This window comes from Cucumis melo, chromosome 4 (assembly GCF_025177605.1).
Source record: "Cucumis melo cultivar AY chromosome 4, USDA_Cmelo_AY_1.0, whole genome shotgun sequence".
NCBI lineage: Eukaryota > Viridiplantae > Streptophyta > Magnoliopsida > Cucurbitales > Cucurbitaceae > Cucumis > Cucumis melo.
Window position 1 is genome coordinate 30,168,659 of NC_066860.1, and position 19,484 is coordinate 30,188,142.

A 19,484-nucleotide genomic window follows, 5' to 3' on the forward strand; every position below is an offset into this window, starting at 1 on the left:
TCCTCCCATCAATCTATTTTTAACTTTATAACGTTGTTTTTCATATTTAAATCCACTTGGATGTGTGTTTGCTTGTCAAACTTGGGTTAAATCATGACTCACTTACCAAATTATTAAATGACAGGCTCTCTTCTTATGTCTACAAGTATATATATAATATTATACACACCACGACATTAACCTTCGCAACTTTGTGTTTTAGAACCATAGAAAATGTCTCATACAATAGAGACTAATTCTCTCCTTTGATGTTTATGGATCTCTACTCCCCGACCAATACATAATTACTTATTTGCATCTAAGAATGATAAAAACTAATTTGATCGGTAAAATTACATAAGACCACAATAAATAATCAAATTTAACAGAGTTTATAGTTAACCAAATTAAGATATTAATCACCACTGAAAGGTCTAATATACATGTCACGTCACAGTCCATTGAAGAACTAAAAATAAATGGAATTTGTATAATAGCATCATGGATTACCCATTTTTCATCCCAATTTGCAATACTTAAAACGGAATGATGCATACAACTATTTAATCAACTTGTTTGATAAAAGGAGTTTGTTATTCAACAAACCACTTCATTTTAAAAGTGTTTTTTCTTGCTATTCTCGATATCCATCAAATAATTGTAAAAACTTTTCAAATCATACACTGTAAAAATGTACTTTTAAATAAAAAAAATATATACATTAAGTAGTTAAGATTTTAATTATAAATACGACTTTCTTCTAGATTTTAAGATATATTTTGTTAAGTCTGGACTATTTATTTTTATTTTTAAAAACTCTCAAATTTCAAAACAAAGTTTTTTTTTTACGTTAAAGAAAACAAAAATAATTAAACTCTGATTTTTTTAAAGAACTTAAAATTTAGGTTATATTTTAAAAATATTGATATAAAGTAGACAATGTAATATAAAAAGAGATCAAGTGGTAAGTTTAAAAGGTCAATTATTATTTTTTAATTTAACATCGCATTCTAAATTAAAATTTTATATTTCATTTCTCTCCTCCTTCCTCCACTTTCCCTATATTTTTTAATTTAAAATGTTGTCACCCTTTAAAATAATAAAAATAATTATTCATACACTTTTTAAACCTATAATTCTAAAAAATCAAAATTAAAAGAGTAATATTTTGAAATTTCCACAAACGAAAAACATATTGTCCCCAAAATTAAATATATACAATTCATTGGTTCGTTTAGTAGCTATGTAAATATAGAAACATTTTTAAATATAAATATCTACTAAATATAACAAATTTTAAGATCGTTTCAATGTTTATTATTAATAAAATTTAAATTTAACTATATTTTATAAATATTTTTAATATATTTTAATTTTGGTTAACTTTTTTAAAGTTAGTTAATTAGTTATGTTTTTTTTTTTTCATTTTTCTATTGCGCATAAAGATAAAATATGAATTTTGTACGATTTGATTCTGCTCATTTTAAAATAAGAAATACAAGTAACAAGGGTTGGCAGAGTGATGACAATATTGTTTATATATACTTTTTTTTCTCTTTTCAGTAAGATGCCTTGTTTATATATATGTTTTTTTAAGCAGTTGGTGAACAGTCGCTGAGTTTGTCCGTATAGATTTATAATTGTTTAAGTAATCGCGGATCATATAAGATTGAAAATCTAATTTAGACTTTTTGAATTTGTTTTTATATTGTGACCATTAAACCTTGAAATTTGTAGGACAAACCCCTCAATTTTTATTTTTTGTTTAATGAAGTTTTTTAAAAAAAATATAATAAAACAGCAAAACATTTACCATGGCACTGTGGAAAATACAAAAAATGTCTTGTAATATATTTGGTTTTAGATTTGGTTATTGTTTGGTACACTATCGTTTAGATTTGGATAATCAAATCTAAATTATTTATTTTTTAGTTACACGATTTGGTTACATAATCCTTTAGATTTAGCTAGACTTCAAAATTTGGTAATCATCGTTTAGATTTTGAACAAAAATTTTCAATATTTTCAATCTAAACGATTTTTTTCAAGATTTGTATACACCATCTTTTAGATTTGATTACATAATCTAAACAACTTAAAAAAATAGGAGTTAAAGAAGAAAGATGATGAGAAGAAAAAAAAAGAAGAAAGTCAGTAGAAAAAGAAAGACGATAGATAGAAAGAAATCAGACTTGATTATCCAAATCCCAAATCTAAATGACGTAAAAAAAATAAAAAAAAAGGAAAGACTATGTAAAGAAATAGCAAGAAAAAAAATGAAGATAGAAAAAAGTCGCAACCTAAAGAAAAATGACTAACTTTATGCGATCTTATTATACAGACCATGATATTTTAATAGTCTGTTATATTTATGAAAATTTACTTTGTGTACGTGTTTCAAATTTATATTATATATAAATTTAACTTTGGATCTAGTAAATGGTATATTGTATGTTTTTTTTTAAAGAATTAAACATTATACTACTTACTAAAATGTAATTTTAAGACTCAATTAAATATAAAATTAATTTTTGCGTCCAATAAAAGAAACCATTTTAACTTCTTTTATATTAGTGTTTTTTTAATGTAAAATGCATTGTCCTAATATTTAAATTAAGTAATATTTCTACTAAAATTCAATAAAATAAAACAAATGAAAAGTTAAAAGCAATTAATTTTTCTAAAACAATTTATTTAAAATTAAAATTTATGGCAATTTTTAATATATTAAAATAAACTAAATATACCATATCCATAACAAATAAAATCTAAAAATTTTGCTATATTTTATAAATGTTTTATCATATTTACCATTTTTTACAATTTCCTTTAATTAAAACTTTTACGGAATCTAATTTAAATATTCAAATAAAAGACACGGACATTAAGAGAGGCTAAAAAGGGAGGAAAAGAAAAAGAAATAAAAGGTTTAGGGGAAAAAGAAAATAAAATAAAGGAGTTTAAATAAACCCATGGCAAGTTTCGAACTTTAGGCGAGAGGGGGCACCAACAGATAATTCCGGCTTCCTTGTAACTTTGAATTAAACCAAATCAAAACGACAATATTAACAAAATAATTTGACAATTAACCCATCGAGTATTTGTTAGATTATATTAACTTTTCTTAAGGAATATAGTTCGTACATAATCTAGTACTTTATAAGTATCTCAACTTCACATAATATGGTAATATATTTTTTGAGTAATTGGACTCATTATTTACATATGATTTTTAAGTTTAATATTCAAATCATTTGATTTCAACACGTGTATGATATGTCTCTTGAACTATTCACTTTGACATTAGAAAAGTTTTATTTGTTTTTTTTAATAACTTGTTAAAAAGTATCTTTTTACTTTAGTCCAAAACCTATGTTAAACTAATTAGATCATTTCAAAATTTCAGATCGAGATGGATCGGGTACATTTTACATTACCCAATTATATACATAGAGATTAGAAATTTGATTTTATCTCTTATTCTTTCTCTTCATTTTCGATATCTCTTTTTTAATTTTTAACTCTTTTTCGGACGTAAGTCCTTTGTGTACATCAAGAATAATGTTGTGGTAATCTTGAGAAATAGTTGACGTGGGACAATTTGCATTTCCATACCTCTATACCAAAAATATATTTCACTTGATTGAAATCAATATAAGTCGATACCTTTTTACCAATATTATTTAATTTCAAATAATAAAAAGGAACAAAATGCCCTTTAACATATTTCCACTTTTATTATTGTTTTATTGATTCTTTTTAATATTATATTATACAAGAGTCAAATTCAAAGAGGTGCATTTTATTCCTTTTTAATATTAGTTGGATTCTTTGTAGGCAACTTCATACAAAAATAATATTATTTTAAATACCAAAACTATTTATAAATATAACAAAAATTTCATAATTACCTTATCAAAAACAACAGGATAAAGTTACATTCTTTTTTTTTTTTTTTAATAAATTTATATATTTTTGGCATAACACCTTTAATTAACCTTTTTCGGTTTAAATTTTAAATCTTTGCATTTAACCTAAACTCTTTTTTCTTTTTGTTGTGGTTGTGAAACTTGATATTGTTAAGATGTATTAAATTTTTATAATTTGTACCTTAAAAAAACATATTAACTAATGGAGCGAAAATTGAATCAAAGGTAAACAATTTCTGAACCATGGAGTAATAAATAAAGCTATATAAAAAGTAAATTTCCCTCAAATTATTGTAAGAAAACATTTAAATTTATATTCAACGAGGTTTAACCTTTTATTCGAAAACATCACACGAGACATAATTTTATCATTTTTAAACTTCTAAATTTTTATAGGTGAACTAATTTAAACGAACCATTAGAATTATCTTTGAAAGTCGTCATACATGATCAATTATAATCGTTTATTTTGTAAAATTGACAAATTTGAGTAAATAGACTCATGTAGGAAGAGAATTGAGGCATGGTTGACTTTTAAAAGGCAATTGCAATTAAGCAATATTTTAACTTAATTAACATAACTTTTTGACAAAAATTCAGGAATTTTATTGAAATATTCATACAATATTTATCAAACAAAAATCTAAATGAAGTTTAAATCGATAAATTTAGAGAACTTTAAAATTTAAATTGATGTACTTCTAAAAATTTGTCAGTGTAATTAATCGAACATTTTTAAAATAACAATAAATTAAATTAAAGAAGTCAAAGGGAAAGAAGAAGTTTGAAAGAAGGAATCACCCACGATAATCATCAAAGAGCATAAGAGCCATGACTATGCTAAGTTCTAATAAAAGATTCATAACCATGTTTTCAAACTTTCTAACATATAGCTTATAAATTTTAGTGGAACATAGAAGTGTTAATTAACAAAAAATCATTCCCTAATATATAGCTTATAAATGTTCGATAGAGTGTAGCACTCAACTTATAATTTATTTCATCCAATTTTGAGATACGAGGCTTAATTTAATCCTTTACGACTTGTAAATTTTAGTTAAGTATCACAATGTTAACAACAATATCATCGTAAACATTCTCTTAGCTTCTTAGATTTTGTTATTATTGTTGTTTTTTCTAAATAAATGTTTCTTAAAAATTTAAAAAGGCACATCAAGAGTGATGGATTATGAAGCAAGTTAATTTTTAACCGAAGTAAAAAAATTTAAACCAACAAAAAAAAACTCACAAATGATTCTTTAACAGGTGTTTTGGACTCCAACTTTACATGCGTGTGAACGAGTCATTATAACTTGCTTCATGTTTTGAATTTTAATAATAATAGTTTGTGTTTATTATTTTATTTATCAATTTCATCCTATAGGTACGATATTTATTATTTTTTATAAAAAAAAAAACTAAAATAGTTGATGCACAAACATAAACTATCATACTCACTTATCATAACAATTAACGACTATGATAATCAATTCAACCACTAAACGTCATTTTAAAAATACAAATTTCAGACAAGGTCAAACTCATTCGAAATGAAAACGATAATAGTAATAATAATATTATTATTATCATTAATGGTTTGGCATAGTATAACGCACATTTTGCATAATTGGTTCAAAAAAAATCCCAAAACATCAATCGTGTCTTGATATGTCCCATTTAACAGGACCTTCTGTCGGAATTGCCGCACTTTGGTTATTTGTTCCGATATACTCATAAATTATTATTTGATAAAATTTACTAATTAATTATGTGAGTTTTTATCAAATTATAGACATTATTTACGAGATTTTATCAAACCATATCAATTATGATCTAACTTTCAAAGTCATACAAATTAAATTCTAAACTTTCCAAACCATAAGAACCAAATTTGTAATTCAATCTGGTGCGATGCGAAATAATATTAAACTAAATGTTATTTTACTTTCATTTATTGTTTGCCGTAACAAAGTATTTAAAAATGTAGTGTTGATGTGTAAAATAAACTAATATATTGATTGCTAAAACGAACATGACTCAACTGACATAAATTTTTTACTAGTAATATTAAGATTAAAAATCGATCTCCCCGTATATTTTTTAAAAGCTAATATACTAATTAATGGCTTGTTAAATGTTAGGTAGCAAATTTCAGAATAAATTTACAAATTTATTGAAGGGCTAACAGAAAATCTAACATATGATTGAAATGAACAGTAATAAATATACATAAAGTAAGTGAGGCATACATATTTTTTCCCAATGTGGCAAAGTGTGCTTTTTTTTTCTCTTTTTTTAGGATAATGTGTTATATCATATGTGTGTGGAGGATGTTGGGGTTAGATGAGGATATTAGATTAGCCCCCAAGAACCAACCAACATAGACCATATAAATTGCGTACCAATTAATAAATGACAAAACTTATATAGAGCCAAAACATTCTTTTGAATGGATTCATTGGCCTTTTGGACACTTGAAAGGTCTCTCTTAATTTCCAAATTCTACCCATTTATATTCCGATCTTTATTTTCCTAAATTCACGACTTATATTTTCTAGACTAATTTGGTTATTTTTAAGTTAAATTAAATATTCTATAAATCTTATATCACTTTTAGAAGGTTGAAATGTATCTCGAGTCAATTTATGAGAACGACTTTGATGATATCTTGAGATAAAAAACACAATATAAAGATTTTGAAGTGATTTGAGAGGAGGGAGGTTAGAAGTACTCATGGACAAAATGTTTCACTTGATAATTATATATATATATATATGTATATATATATATATATTTTTTTATCAAAAAGTATTCCCAAATCACTGCGTACATCTCTTCTTGTAATTAATAAAATATATAGCTCAAGTAAAACTGTTTTTCTTTTTCTCTTTCTTTTCTTTTTTTAAAAAAGGGGTATAGTTCTTTTATAATTTATCGAAAATCAAAAGGAGCATAAAGTTTTCAAAACGAATGAAGGAATAAATAAATACCTTAAGCCTTCTAATAAGATTTTATTTTAAAAAATGTTTCAATTTTGTTTCAAAATGTTTCGTGGTCATATAGACAAATTATCTCACAAACTTCTAAAATACTCATTTAATTTACTAAGGTTATATTCGACAATAATTTTGTTTTTGAAAATTAAATCTATAATTACTATTCACATCTCTAAATTTTCACTACTCGTCAACCCAACTCTCTCTTTTCCATCGTTTCTATACTTCACAATTCTCTTTTTGTTCGTACTTGATTTTCCATTCATTTCAATACCATTTGGATTTCAATTAATATATAGATGTGTACTATCATCTAATAATTTAGTCTACTTTTTAAAAATATAAATGTCTAATATTCATACCCATGAAATAAAATTCAAAATCAAACTAGGCATAGAAGTAAAGTGTGTGACTTTGGGCTGTGGGCTAAAGAACTGGGGTGGGCCAAACTAACTAGGACTATTGCATAAAGGCCACTTTTCAAAGGGTGGTTTTGAGAAGTGGCCGAACATATTTTATGGGTTTTTACGTAGAAGTTTATCACTTTTTTACCAAATACCTAAAACAACAATAACAATAAGAGCTGTAGATGTAACCATTACATTCAAAATATAAAAAATATATCAAAGTCTACTAATGATACAAATTTATTAACAATACGTCAAAGTCTAAGTCAAAATCTGCGAATGATAGAAGTTTATTAACAATATTGACATATAGGGATGAATACGACCGAAGCAAGAAGCAGCAAGAGGTGTCGGGGTTGGGGAATCAGAATTAGCAGTACCTTTTTCTGGGAGTTTTAAAGGTAGAAAACTCCGTATCGGAGAAATTCAATCTTCTTTAAACCGCTCCGTGTTTTATCCAATATAAATTTGCTACTCATGATAATTATCCAATATAAAGATATATCATGACTTTATAAACATTTGAAAGCAACTCAAGAAAATAAAATACATAAATAAGCGGGACATTAGATCGTCCCTTAAGCACGACTTTCATTGCAGAACACTAATGAAAAAAATATGACAATATATGCATAAATTTGGTGTCACTTTACAATAGTTTAGAAGTTTTATTTTTCGAGAAAATTGCAAAAGAAAAGAAAAATCACTCACGAATTATGGAACCATACTTAAGCTTAATTAGGGTCGTATATGCACGGAATTAAAATGTTTGAAAGTAAGACGTTTGTAATATTGATCCACATATTATAGTTTTATATTAAATTGTTCCCCTAATTTTATGGATACCAAAGTTTTTGCAATGTGGAGTTACAATTTGGAATTTTGATAATGGTTGGAATTGGTTGAGATGAATTAAACACCCACCCCAAACATCAATTATGTTTATGAACCGTCCTATATATTTATTTTATATTTGTTTAGTACAACAGTCGTGAAGAGTATGCATCAAATCTCTCAGCTCTAACTTATGATGTCATATCAATTATGTTGATCAGCTAATTAGTTAACTTTGACACTTCCGTTTTATATCTTCAAATTTATAAGAATTTTATTCACTATACATTAAATAATTCGCGTGAAAAGCACAAAACTAAGAGACAATTGAGCTATTCAAACACCGTCCTATCTTACGGCAACATAGAGTTATTTTTAAAAATAATTACAAGAATTTAAGGAATAAGAGAATGGAGTGTTGATTGTTAATATAGTTTGACTTGTTCATGTGTTGAGTTCACGTTTGAAAACTTTTAATTTATTTCTTATATACGAGGAGAGTCTATTATATAGTACTGAGTTTTTCTAAATTGGTCCAAGTTGAGATTTCAATATTCATGTAGTTTGCCATCATTTAAACACCAACATGAATTCATCAATCTACATAAAGTGCTTCCCTTTTTCAGTGACAAGCTTGTGGGAAGTTAGAGAAAGGGTTTCCTTAGTTTTGTAAAATATGTCATGTTTTCATTCGTAAGAAATGTGCTGAGTCACCATCCACTCTCCAAATATCTGAACATCACCATTCCTTAACTTTCACATTATTCTCTGATCTTAATCATCACGCTATGTGCAAAATATTTGGTGAAAATAACAAAAAATCATGTGCAGCATATGTTTATTACCAATGTGATAATCATCAGAGCAGCAAGCATATATATAGCACATTTGGATTGTGCTAAAAATCGACAAATTGTCCGTCTTGGCGAGGATATGCGTTGTGATGGGTGCATGAGATGCAGTACTGTTGTTTAACGTGTAGCTTCTTCTTGCATGAAAAATTTTGCAAGGTTGGCAATACAAAAAACTTGTTTGTTCCATCAAAAATTTGTTGAGTATGGTCTATATCCCAGATTTTGTATGGTCATATCATGCTCTGTTTGTTTTCGAAACTTTCATGGCTTTGCCCTATCGCTGTAATCATGAAGGATGTTACTTCATTATTGACACAGGATGTGTCGGAACTACAATCCCATTTACACATCCAAGTCATAAACATGAAAACATCCACTGTTTATTGACCGATAAAAAAACAAACTTGTGGGGGAGAGTGGAGAATAAAGAAGCTTTTCGATGTGTTGAATGCAACTTCTATTTGGACACAACATGTGCGACTTTACCTCTAAAAAGTAGGAAACAGATTTGTTTTTTTGCTGGACATTTAAATTGTGTTATTGGGGATTATCCATTTATGAAGTCAGCAAAGCTTGATGGTCGATCATTAGCAACATCCACTAAATTTGGTAAAAAAAGGTAAGATTGGGTATTATTCCACTTGTGGTGGGTGTGACAATATGGAGTTTGAATGTAGAATTTACGAAAAATGTTTCTTACATCTTCGTTTTAATTTTTTTTTTTACGTTGAGGCTGGTACCTATAAAAAATAGGTGCATAATATTATTACTGGATCTTTTCTTAAAAAATAATGCTGGATGGGTGCAGCTTCACTTTCGAAATGGATCGAAAAAAATGTTTAAACAATTATAGAAAAAGATGCTAATTTTACCGGACAAACATATCAAAAGCTATTTCGGACAATTTTGTGAAAAGAAAAGTATGGAGAGGAAAGGGAAAAAGGATTTGAGGAAAGTCGGTTAGGACTGAAATGCCAAAAAAGGAAAAAGCAAGGTCCCTTTCATCGTCACAATTTCCGACACGTCGGTTTATGAAAAGAACAAGAAATGGATCCGTACAATGACAATACGAGGCGTCGGAAATTCAGCTTTCGGATCATGATCAAATAAAACCACCCTCATTCATCATTCCCTCCTTTCTTTCTGTGCTATACGCCAAAATGCAAACGCCATAGCCAAACAATAACAACAATCATATTCCACCGCTCACTATCCCCCACTTTCCATTCTTCTTTCTCATTCACATTATCTTCCCCATGGCTGCCAAAACCAACGATCCCGACTCCGTGTTCTTTCTCGACGGCGATGACTATGCCGACGACGACCTTGAACGCTCTAAAAGCATGGGGGATCGTAGCAACAGTACCTATAGCGACGCTGACGATGCTCCTAATGGCCTTGGAGGTCGGACCTCCACCTTCACTTCTCAGCAATGGCCACAGAGTTACAGGTGAACTTCGCCGTTTGCCTGCGGATTTTGTTTCTGCTTTTTGTTGTATGCATGTTATTATTATCTCACTCGAAGCTTAGGTGTTTATGACAATGAAATACCGTTACTCTGTAAATATTAGAGATTACTATGAAGAGATTGTATGTTTGTGCTGTGATTGAGAGGAAGTTGAGGCGAATTTTTGTGTTTCATCTATGAAGTCAGAGTAATGAAATACTTAGGTACCTTCGAGAGCGGATGTAGGCGTAATGCGGAACTACGATAGTCCGTTTGTGTTTTGTCTTCTTTTTAGCTTTCTTTTGTCCGTGTTTCTCGGCTTTTTCTTTCTCCGTCTGATACTCTGGTTTTTCTCTTCAAGTTGCATTTTCAAATTGTGAGAGAGAGAACGATTTAGCGAGTTGAAGACGAGGAAAATTTGGTGGTTGAATTAGAAATCGAACAGACTCTGTTCCTTTTGGCCATCTGAAATCTATCTAGTCGGAAGCTTGCGTTGTTTGAGTTGTTGTTTATTTTCTTTTGTTCATGTAGAGTTTTCTGAATCGTGGATTGTTTATCATTGATTTGTCTCTGTGGAGAGCTCAGTTTGAGTGATAGCGAATTGGTGGTTGCCTCCATGTAATCGATGTTCTGCTTTTGTTTTTTCTTTGAAAATAATGAATGACTTGTGAGAAGAGAAAACTTGTAGAACCGGTTGGTTTGACTGGTAATAATGGCTTAGTTCTGTCATTCGTGATTTTGTAGTCCATTCATAAAGTTTGGTTTCTTCCACGCTCTTTTGTTAGGCACTGGCATATCAAAGTGGAGTTGTTAGCCAGTCTAAAATGTCTGTTGATAATCAAGGTAATATTAACTAGAAAAGTTTGCTTTTTGTTAAATGCGATGTAATGCACACTCGTCATTTATTGAAGAGGATCAAATTATTGAGCAATAGTTTTACTATTTTACTGATGTGATGTATGGAACTGGAAGTATTTCTCTATGTAGTATATGGACGGATTACTCTGGACTTGGGGAACTGATTCTTAACATATTTAAAGTGAAAATTTGTTGAAAATTGGTTGTGTGTGTTTGAAATTTTGAGCAGTTGGTTCTTGGGTGCTGCTGTTTATCTTGCTGTTTTTCACTTGGCAGAGAGACAACGGACTCTTATACAATCATGGCTTCTCCAAATTTTGGAATGTTCCGCGTTCCAAGTATATTGCAAACAAGCTTGCATAATCTTAGTAGAAGTAGTTTAGAAATGGATGCAAAAGCGCCTTTGATATCAGATCATGGTGGTGCTGATCAAAATGAGGATTTTTATAACATATCAAGACTCCAATCATTAAGGTCAGGGAGAACAACAATTTCTAAGCAACTGACTGGTGAATTACCTATTGGTCGTGGGTGCAGCTTCACGCAGACCATCTTCAATGGTAGCCTATGTTTTATGTTATACGTTCTCTCTGAAAAAATCTTCTGTCCTTATGATGAAAGTGCTATTGATTGTGAAAAGCAATGCAGCTTGATGAGTTTTAAAATTTCTAACAATATACATATATTTATTTTTTGTTCATGTGTCCGTCCATTCTGAGACAGGGATCAATGTATTGGCTGGAGTTGGACTTCTCTCCACACCTTTTACTGTAAAAGAAGCTGGCTGGGCCAGTTTGGGAGTTTTGGTTCTTTTTGCCATTGTATGTTGTTACACAGCCACGCTTATGAGGTACTGCTTCGAGAAAAGAGAGGGAGTTATAACATACCCAGATATAGGAGAAGCAGCCTATGGAAAATTTGGACGTCTTTTTGTGTCTGTGAGTTTACTTTCGCATTATACATGTTTTTCACATATATACTATTGATTTTTCCTTTCAAAGTGTATGGTAGTGTCCGTATTTGTACTCTGTTGTTAGGTGCATTAGAAAGGTCCATGTTGGTAATGTGCATCTGTATTGAAATGGTTGCTTTTTTCTTGCCTGACCACAAACACCTTGAGTTAGATTTCATTTCGATTCAGGTTTTTCAACAGTAGTTAAGTTCTAGTTATGCAATTATATATTTCACGTGCATACATAATTGGTTTTTCCATCAAGAAGTTCTAATATTATGTTTCTGAAATTTTGATGCAGATCATTTTATACCTGGAATTATATGTAAGTGAATCTCTAATCTATCTTCAACATTATTCTTTCAAATAGAATGATATTTTATTTTGCTAAACTCTGATGTTCTCAATGCATACAGTGTTATTGCGTTGAATTTATTATCTTGGAAGGAGACAATCTAACCAGTCTATTTCCTGGAGCATCGTTGAGTTTGGGGAGTATTCAGTTGGACCCTATGCATCTTTTCGGAATTTTAACTGCACTGATTGTTTTGCCCACTGTTTGGCTGAGAGATCTCCGTGTGATCTCATACCTGTCAGGTAATGTATAATATTAGACTAATTATGTCCAATCTACGCTTGCTATGATAATTTGGATATTAGATGAAACCATCTACTTAATGTTGATTTCAGCTGGCGGGGTCATTGCAACCATCTTAATAGGGCTGTGCTTAATTTTTCTTGGTACATTTGGAGGCGTGGGGTTTCATCAGACTGGTGAAGTAGTAAACTGGAAGGGTGTTCCTTTTGCAATTGGTGTGTATGGATTTTGTTATTCTGGCCACACCGTGTTTCCAAACATTTATCAATCCATGGCAGATAAAACAAAGTTCACCAAGGCGCTAATAGTATGGTACATGTCAAGACTTGGAATGCTCTTTACTAGCCACTTAGCTTGCTTCTTCTAAATTTTTTATCTATGCAGCTTCATTTTGTGTGTTCTGATTTATGGAGGGGTTGCTATCATGGGATTTCTCATGTTTGGCCAAAATACATTAAGCCAGATAACTTTGAATATGCCAAAGCATGCTGTTACCTCTAAAGTTGCAGTGTGGACAACAGTAAGTGTTGTTTTGTTCTATTATTTCCCACCTAAACTTAAGGAGTATGAGGATTGCAATATTTCTGATCAACCTTAATTTTTTTATAGGTTATCAATCCATTCACCAAATATCCTTTTTAGATAGGGATGTCATTGTAGAAAACTAAGTGACAAAATATTTTATGTTTGGACCAATGGTTGAATTCGCTTCCTTGACATTGCTCAAATATGCACTGTTGATGAATCCACTGGCGAGAAGCATAGAGGAGCTATTACCTCCTAGAATTTCAGCTAGCTACGGGTGTTTCATTCTTCTAAGAACAGCCCTTGTTGCTTCTTCTGTTTGTGTGGCTTTCCTTCTGCCCTTTTTTGGTAATTCTATCTTCTTCAGATTTTCTGTAATTGGTGTACTACTTTCGTTTTTGAAGTCATCTTAACATAATGGATGATAATAACCTTTCCACTAATGTGATAGAAGATGATAAGCTTTTGTAAAATGTAACTGTCATTATCTAGTACCCCCAAAGTGTTATCTCATATATATTTTCATGCTAGAAGCTCATTGATTAAGCATTTAACTGTACAGCTGTTGGATGCAGTTAGATGCTTATTGATTAAGCACCTAACTAACTGTAAAGCCAAATTTGAACTTTCCATGAACAGTTTTATCTCAACATCGCAGATGAATTGAGCATAACTAGAAGTAAATTGACATTTGTGTTGATTGTAGGTCTTGTGATGTCTTTGATTGGATCTCTTCTCAGCATACTTGTGGTAAGTGCTTCTTGATGATTCTTTATCTTGATGAGATTGTAATCTTGTTTTTACAATGCTCATCGTTTTAGCTCATAGCTAGTTGCACCTAATGGTTGTTGATTAATTCGTTAGATTTTAATTGGTAGCCTTGTGGAGCTGTTAGCTATTAAATTGTTGGTTAGGTTTCATTAAATGCCAGTAAAAAACCATATATATTTTTCATTTTTTAATTATTAAATAATTAGGAAGTTGAACTATGCAATTAAATTTACTTCCATTCATAAATTTAAGGTTTTAGGTCTAGGAAGTTATGTGTCCTCTGCATTGTTGTTTCTTCCCCAATTAATATTTGTTTCTTCCCCAATTAATATTTCTTTACTCATAAGCTTAAGTTTTGGGTGGATTGGTGATTAAGATGTTCTTTTTCTATATTCTCTGTCTCTAACCTCTGCCCTCCCATCTTCCTCGCATCCACAAGCTCGTTTTCACTACCGTTGGAGGCCAATTGTTGTCTATCACCATTGATCAACCTTGATGGTTTTTTTCCTTCATAAGTTTTTGGGTCAATAAAGTGATTTAAGATGGTATTTGAGTATGTTAGTTAAGAGGATCCTTTGTTCAAACGTACTTTTGTATTGTTGTTTTCTCTCCAGTTAATATTCTTTCACCAATGAGCTTAAGTTTTTGGGTCAATTAGAATTTTTTGTTTTATTTTATTTTTGACCTTCCCACCTTCACCTGAACCACAACTTGTCTTCACGACCATCAAACACCGACCGTTGTCTACCACCATTGATCAACCACGTTCCTTTTTTTCTTTCTTAAGCTTTTAGATTAATCATGATTTAAGATGGTGTTAGAGTAGATTGAGTTTAGGAGGTCTTGTGTTCAAATTCTTGCATCGTTGTTTCCTTCCTGATTAATATTCATTCACCCACACAAGCTTAAGCTTTTGGGTCAACCGGTGATTTAAGAACTTCTTCTATACTTTCAAACCTCTTATCCTCCCACTTCATCTCAACCACAACCTTGTCTCCAAGGCCCTATACTGTTAAGCTTTTTCTATATTTGCTTGATGTCTCTTATTTTTCCTTCTTAAGCTTTTGGGTCAATAGATGATTTAAGATGATATCAAAGCAAGTTTGTTTAGGAGATATTGTATCCAAATCCCTATATTGTTGTTTCTCCACTAATTAATATTGCTTCACCTACAAGCTTAAGTTTTTTGGTCGATTGGTAATTTAGGACCTTCTTTTTCTATGTTCTTTGTTCTTTCACCTTCAACCTCAACCACAACCTTGTCTTCACTACTATCAAAGAACGACCATTGTTTTCCACCATTGGTCAACCTTGATGTCTCTTTTTTTCCTTCTTCTTCTCCATGTTTGCTTCATCTTCTTCATTATTTTAGCCTATCTAGCTTGTGACGACCTATCTCCAGCACTAAACTGAAACGGAAGAAAAGAAGGAAAAATGTATGGCTAAAAAAGAGAAATTTTAAGGGAGAAAGATAAGGGAAGAGATTGAGAATAGAGAAGGAATGATGGAGAAATATGGAGATTGAAAAGTGATAAAAAGAAATAAAAAATGAAAAGTAAAAAAACAAAAGATAAAAACAAAATAAGGGATTCGTGAAAGAGAAAAAAAATAATATCCACCCGATGAAGAAGAAAACCATTCCATTTCCAAGAGCTTAAAATGAGGATATAGGTATATACACACGCTTTTCTTTTTTGTGACTCAACCATAGGAACTTCAAAACTAATTAAATAGTTTTATCTGTTTCAATTTTTATGTTGGGGTGACCTCTTGAACTTTTTCTTTCTTTGCAAATACCTAAGTCTACAAATATCTAAGCCTACAAAGCATGTCGGAGGTTACATGGACGATAAGAGCTGAAAAATCTAGATTATTCTGAACTTCCAATAAAAGGTCAATGCCAAGTTTGAAAATAAGCAGATACTGATCTACCTTTTCAAAGTTGCAGCCGTTCTCTCTTTAATAATGCATAATTTACTTTTTGGGATAAGGAAAGCAGGAAAGAAACCTTCACTTTATTCACCTTCGATTTCTTTGATTACTAAATACTTTCACTCTTAAGTTTAATTTTTCATTTGAGCATCTTCAAACTTGGAACCGTGGTCTATAACTTCAACTTTTAGTATCTGACCTAAATTTTTTTCTTAGCTTATGAACTTCAACTTTTAGTATGTGTCCAAAAGATTTGCCTGAACAAAGGACTATATTGTTAGTTATGTATTCTATAGATTGAATCTTTATCTATTAGCAATATGTGAAAAGTTTGACTAACATTATATATTACGCGATCTGTTTATTAAATCATTTTCTATTAATTTCTCTTTTCGAATCATTTGAAGCATTCCCCTAGTTTGTAAATTGTACTAAGATTTGGAGTATGAGACTTGTTCATCGTGTTGCGGTTAAGTTTGTTTTATTTTATTTATTATTATTATTTTAAAATACACACTTGTGGATTTGTTTTTAATGTATGGTATTTGATTCAGTCGGTAATAGTGCCAACCATATGCTATCTAAAAATAATGGGAAGCGACGCTACAAAGATACATGTAAGTATATTTTTAACGGTAATTAATCTTTCTTCTTTTCTAAAGAAGTAATTTTTCTCTTTTTAATAAATGTGACTACATTTAAAACTGGTTTGCTAATCATTTGGTTTTTGGTTTTTTTATTTGTTAAAATAAAACCTATTAATATTTATCTCATATTTAAATTTCTTGATTTGTTATCTACTTTTACCGATGGTTTAAAAAACCATTCTGGATTTTGAAAATTAAAAAGAAATAGTTTGCACAATCATGTTTTTATTTTTCAAATTTAGTTAAGAATTCAACTTTTGAGATGTAAATCAAGAAAATATAAAAAAATAGCCTAATTAAAAAAACGAAAAGGGTTACCAAACAAAATCTAAATGATTTTGTTTTTGCTTTTCTACTTTGACATATATACATGTTTCTTCCTAATTTTCTTATTATAGAACGGTTTTCACATTTCTTAAAGATACATTTGAATTCTTAGTCAAATTCAAAAGGTTGAAAAACTATCCTTCTATTCCATAACGATTTTATTTTATTTTATTTTTTTTAATTTGTGTTTGTTTCCTTTCAATTTTTAACTTTTTTTAAGAAACACTTGAATTCTTTTTAGATTATAGAAACAAAAGCAAGTTCTTGGAAACTTTTTTTTTTTCAAAAACAGAGTGGATATTTTGATTCATTATGAGGATTCATACTGTCAAAATATGTTGGATTGGATGTTAGTGCTTACCTTTACATTTGTATGCTTTATTCACCTTTTGCATATGAAATCAGATCACTTCGAGCATCTTTGTTGTTGGAATCGGTATCGTTAGTGCGATCATGGGAACATATTCTTCTCTGTCACGGATTGCAAAGAGTTACTGAGAAACATATAATATGGTCCGGTTAGATTTACTGCAGACTTCATGTCTGCTGCCATTCGAGATCATATGTTAGCTATTGGTAGCTTCGAAGTCATAACTAGGCAGTTTGAACTTCTAAATAACTTTACCAGCTGTTATTGATCTCATTATTTGTATGCTTTAGATTAGATATTTCCTTTGACAAACACTCTCTAATAAAAGAAAAACTACATACCTTAGAAAGTTTTGTTAGAAGATCAGTGTGAGGAATGGGGAAGTAGAGTGAGGGTTGAAATAGGAGAGTTTTGGGATATAAAATCTTAAAAATTGGGTGTGTTTAGATAGTGGTATGAAAAGAAGAGGGATCCAATAAACAGGAAGTTATATGCTTTTAAGCTTGGTATTTCTGAAATTCTAAATTTTGTAATATTACCCTTTTTGAACTTTTTAAAGGGTTAAAAAAAGATTTATATTGTTGGTTTTGTATGAAAATTGTTTGGCACTTTCTAAAAAAATTTCAGTCATACCTTAAGCTTTCAAAAAAAATGTTCAAATATTTTTATTGTTGGTATGTTAGTATTTGTTTAAGCTTTATTTTATTATCATTTCATATGGTGTAAATGGGTAGTGCAACTGCACGCATTGTTTTGAACGAGGAAGAAAGAGTGGGAAGTTTTGGGAGAGAAACAAGATGTTTTTTTTTTTTTCATTGGATTTATTTTGTAAATAAGGAAGTATTTATAACAAAAGGGTAGCACAATGTATCTAGGATATTTATAAAATATAATAAAACTTCAGATATGTTGATAAATTTCTTTAGACGTGTTTATCAATGATATCAATAGACGCTGCTAGGAGTCTTCATCGGTATTTATTTCAATAGTTCTATAAATTAAAATAATTTTGTTATTTCAATTTAATTACAATTAATTAATATTACTTATTTGGAATGTTAATTAGTAATGTAATTCTTGTCTAATTGTTCTTGTAGAAATATATATGTTGTCCAAGTGTCCCTCTTGTAGAAGTATACGTTGTATTTCTTGTCTAATGGTTTCTCTTGTTGATTTATGTTTTTATAAAGATTCAAACAAAAGAAATTAAGGATAAGAATACATATCAATTATGGGATATCGTTGTTGTTTCATGTAATGTTCATATATATTAGGAGTATTTTTTTACAGATTTGATAAAATAAGTTTTAAAAACTAGATTCATATTACTTATAGACTTATTACTTTTGGCAAAATGACAAAAAACAATTTCAATCAATGAAATACCAAAAAAGTAGTTATACTTTAGTAATATACACTTTGATGTATACGATACACGTGGTATTTTTGATGTACTATTTAAACACATTGGATACCTTTTTTTTCTCAATAATATTATTCAATCTTTAATTTTTAAAAGTCTTATTTTTTCTTTTTTTAAGTACATCTTGTACATAGCTTTTTAGAAGATAAAAAAAGTATAATAAGAAAAAGTATCTTATATTATCGAAATTGATAAAAGGTGATGTATGAAATGTACTAACCAACAAGAAAAAAAAAAGGGCTTCTTAATAGATGAACGATATTTGAAAAAGTAATATTTGAGATGGACTAAACAAGAAAAGAGAAGAAAAGAATAAGGAGATAAGTATTCAAAAATCTTTTGTATGCCACTTCATAAATAAAACAGTAAAAGTTGTACAAGACGACAATTTCGGAGGTCAACGTTACAAGAATGATCTCTATAAATATTATTCAACAATTTTAAATTGAAAGAAGAAAGTAATCTCTAAATGAGGACTAGGACTTCGATTCTTGTGTGCTCAGTTGAACAATAAACTCTTGTATACAAACTCAACATTAAAGTGTGGTAGGTTTGACATAACACCAGTATGTGAGAATCTCTCAATTAAGTTAACTTGAAAAGTGAGCTCAAACTAGAAAAAACAAGTATGTGAG

The 19,484-nt window shown here is 29.7% G+C and overlaps 1 protein-coding gene across 1 annotated transcript; it reads left to right on the plus strand.

Annotated features, from left to right (window-relative positions):
* Window positions 1-10,065: 10,065 nt before the first annotated feature.
* LOC103486887 (amino acid transporter AVT1A-like) lies at window positions 10,066-18,002 on the plus strand. The gene is made up of 12 exons (XM_051083966.1): window positions 10,066-10,449; window positions 11,581-11,864; window positions 12,028-12,242; window positions 12,558-12,581; window positions 12,673-12,853; window positions 12,947-13,166; window positions 13,239-13,374; window positions 13,464-13,480; window positions 13,579-13,727; window positions 14,086-14,129; window positions 16,637-16,699; window positions 17,462-18,002. Exons 1-12 carry the CDS (start codon window positions 10,256-10,258, stop codon window positions 17,552-17,554), a joined length of 1,620 nt encoding a protein of 539 aa, XP_050939923.1. The 5' UTR covers window positions 10,066-10,255; the 3' UTR covers window positions 17,555-18,002.
* The last annotated feature ends 1,482 nt before the right edge of the window (window positions 18,003-19,484 follow it).

Coding starts and splice junctions, on each gene's coding strand:
- LOC103486887 (XM_051083966.1), top strand. CDS start 10,256: ATGGCTGCCAAAACCAACGATCCCGACTCCGTGTTCTTTCTCGACGGC. Junction 11,865..12,027: donor CACGCAGACCATCTTCAATG/GTAGCCTATGTT, acceptor ATTCTGAGACAG/GGATCAATGTATTGGCTGGA. Junction 13,167..13,238: donor ACCAAGGCGCTAATAGTATG/GTACATGTCAAG, acceptor TTATCTATGCAG/CTTCATTTTGTGTGTTCTGA.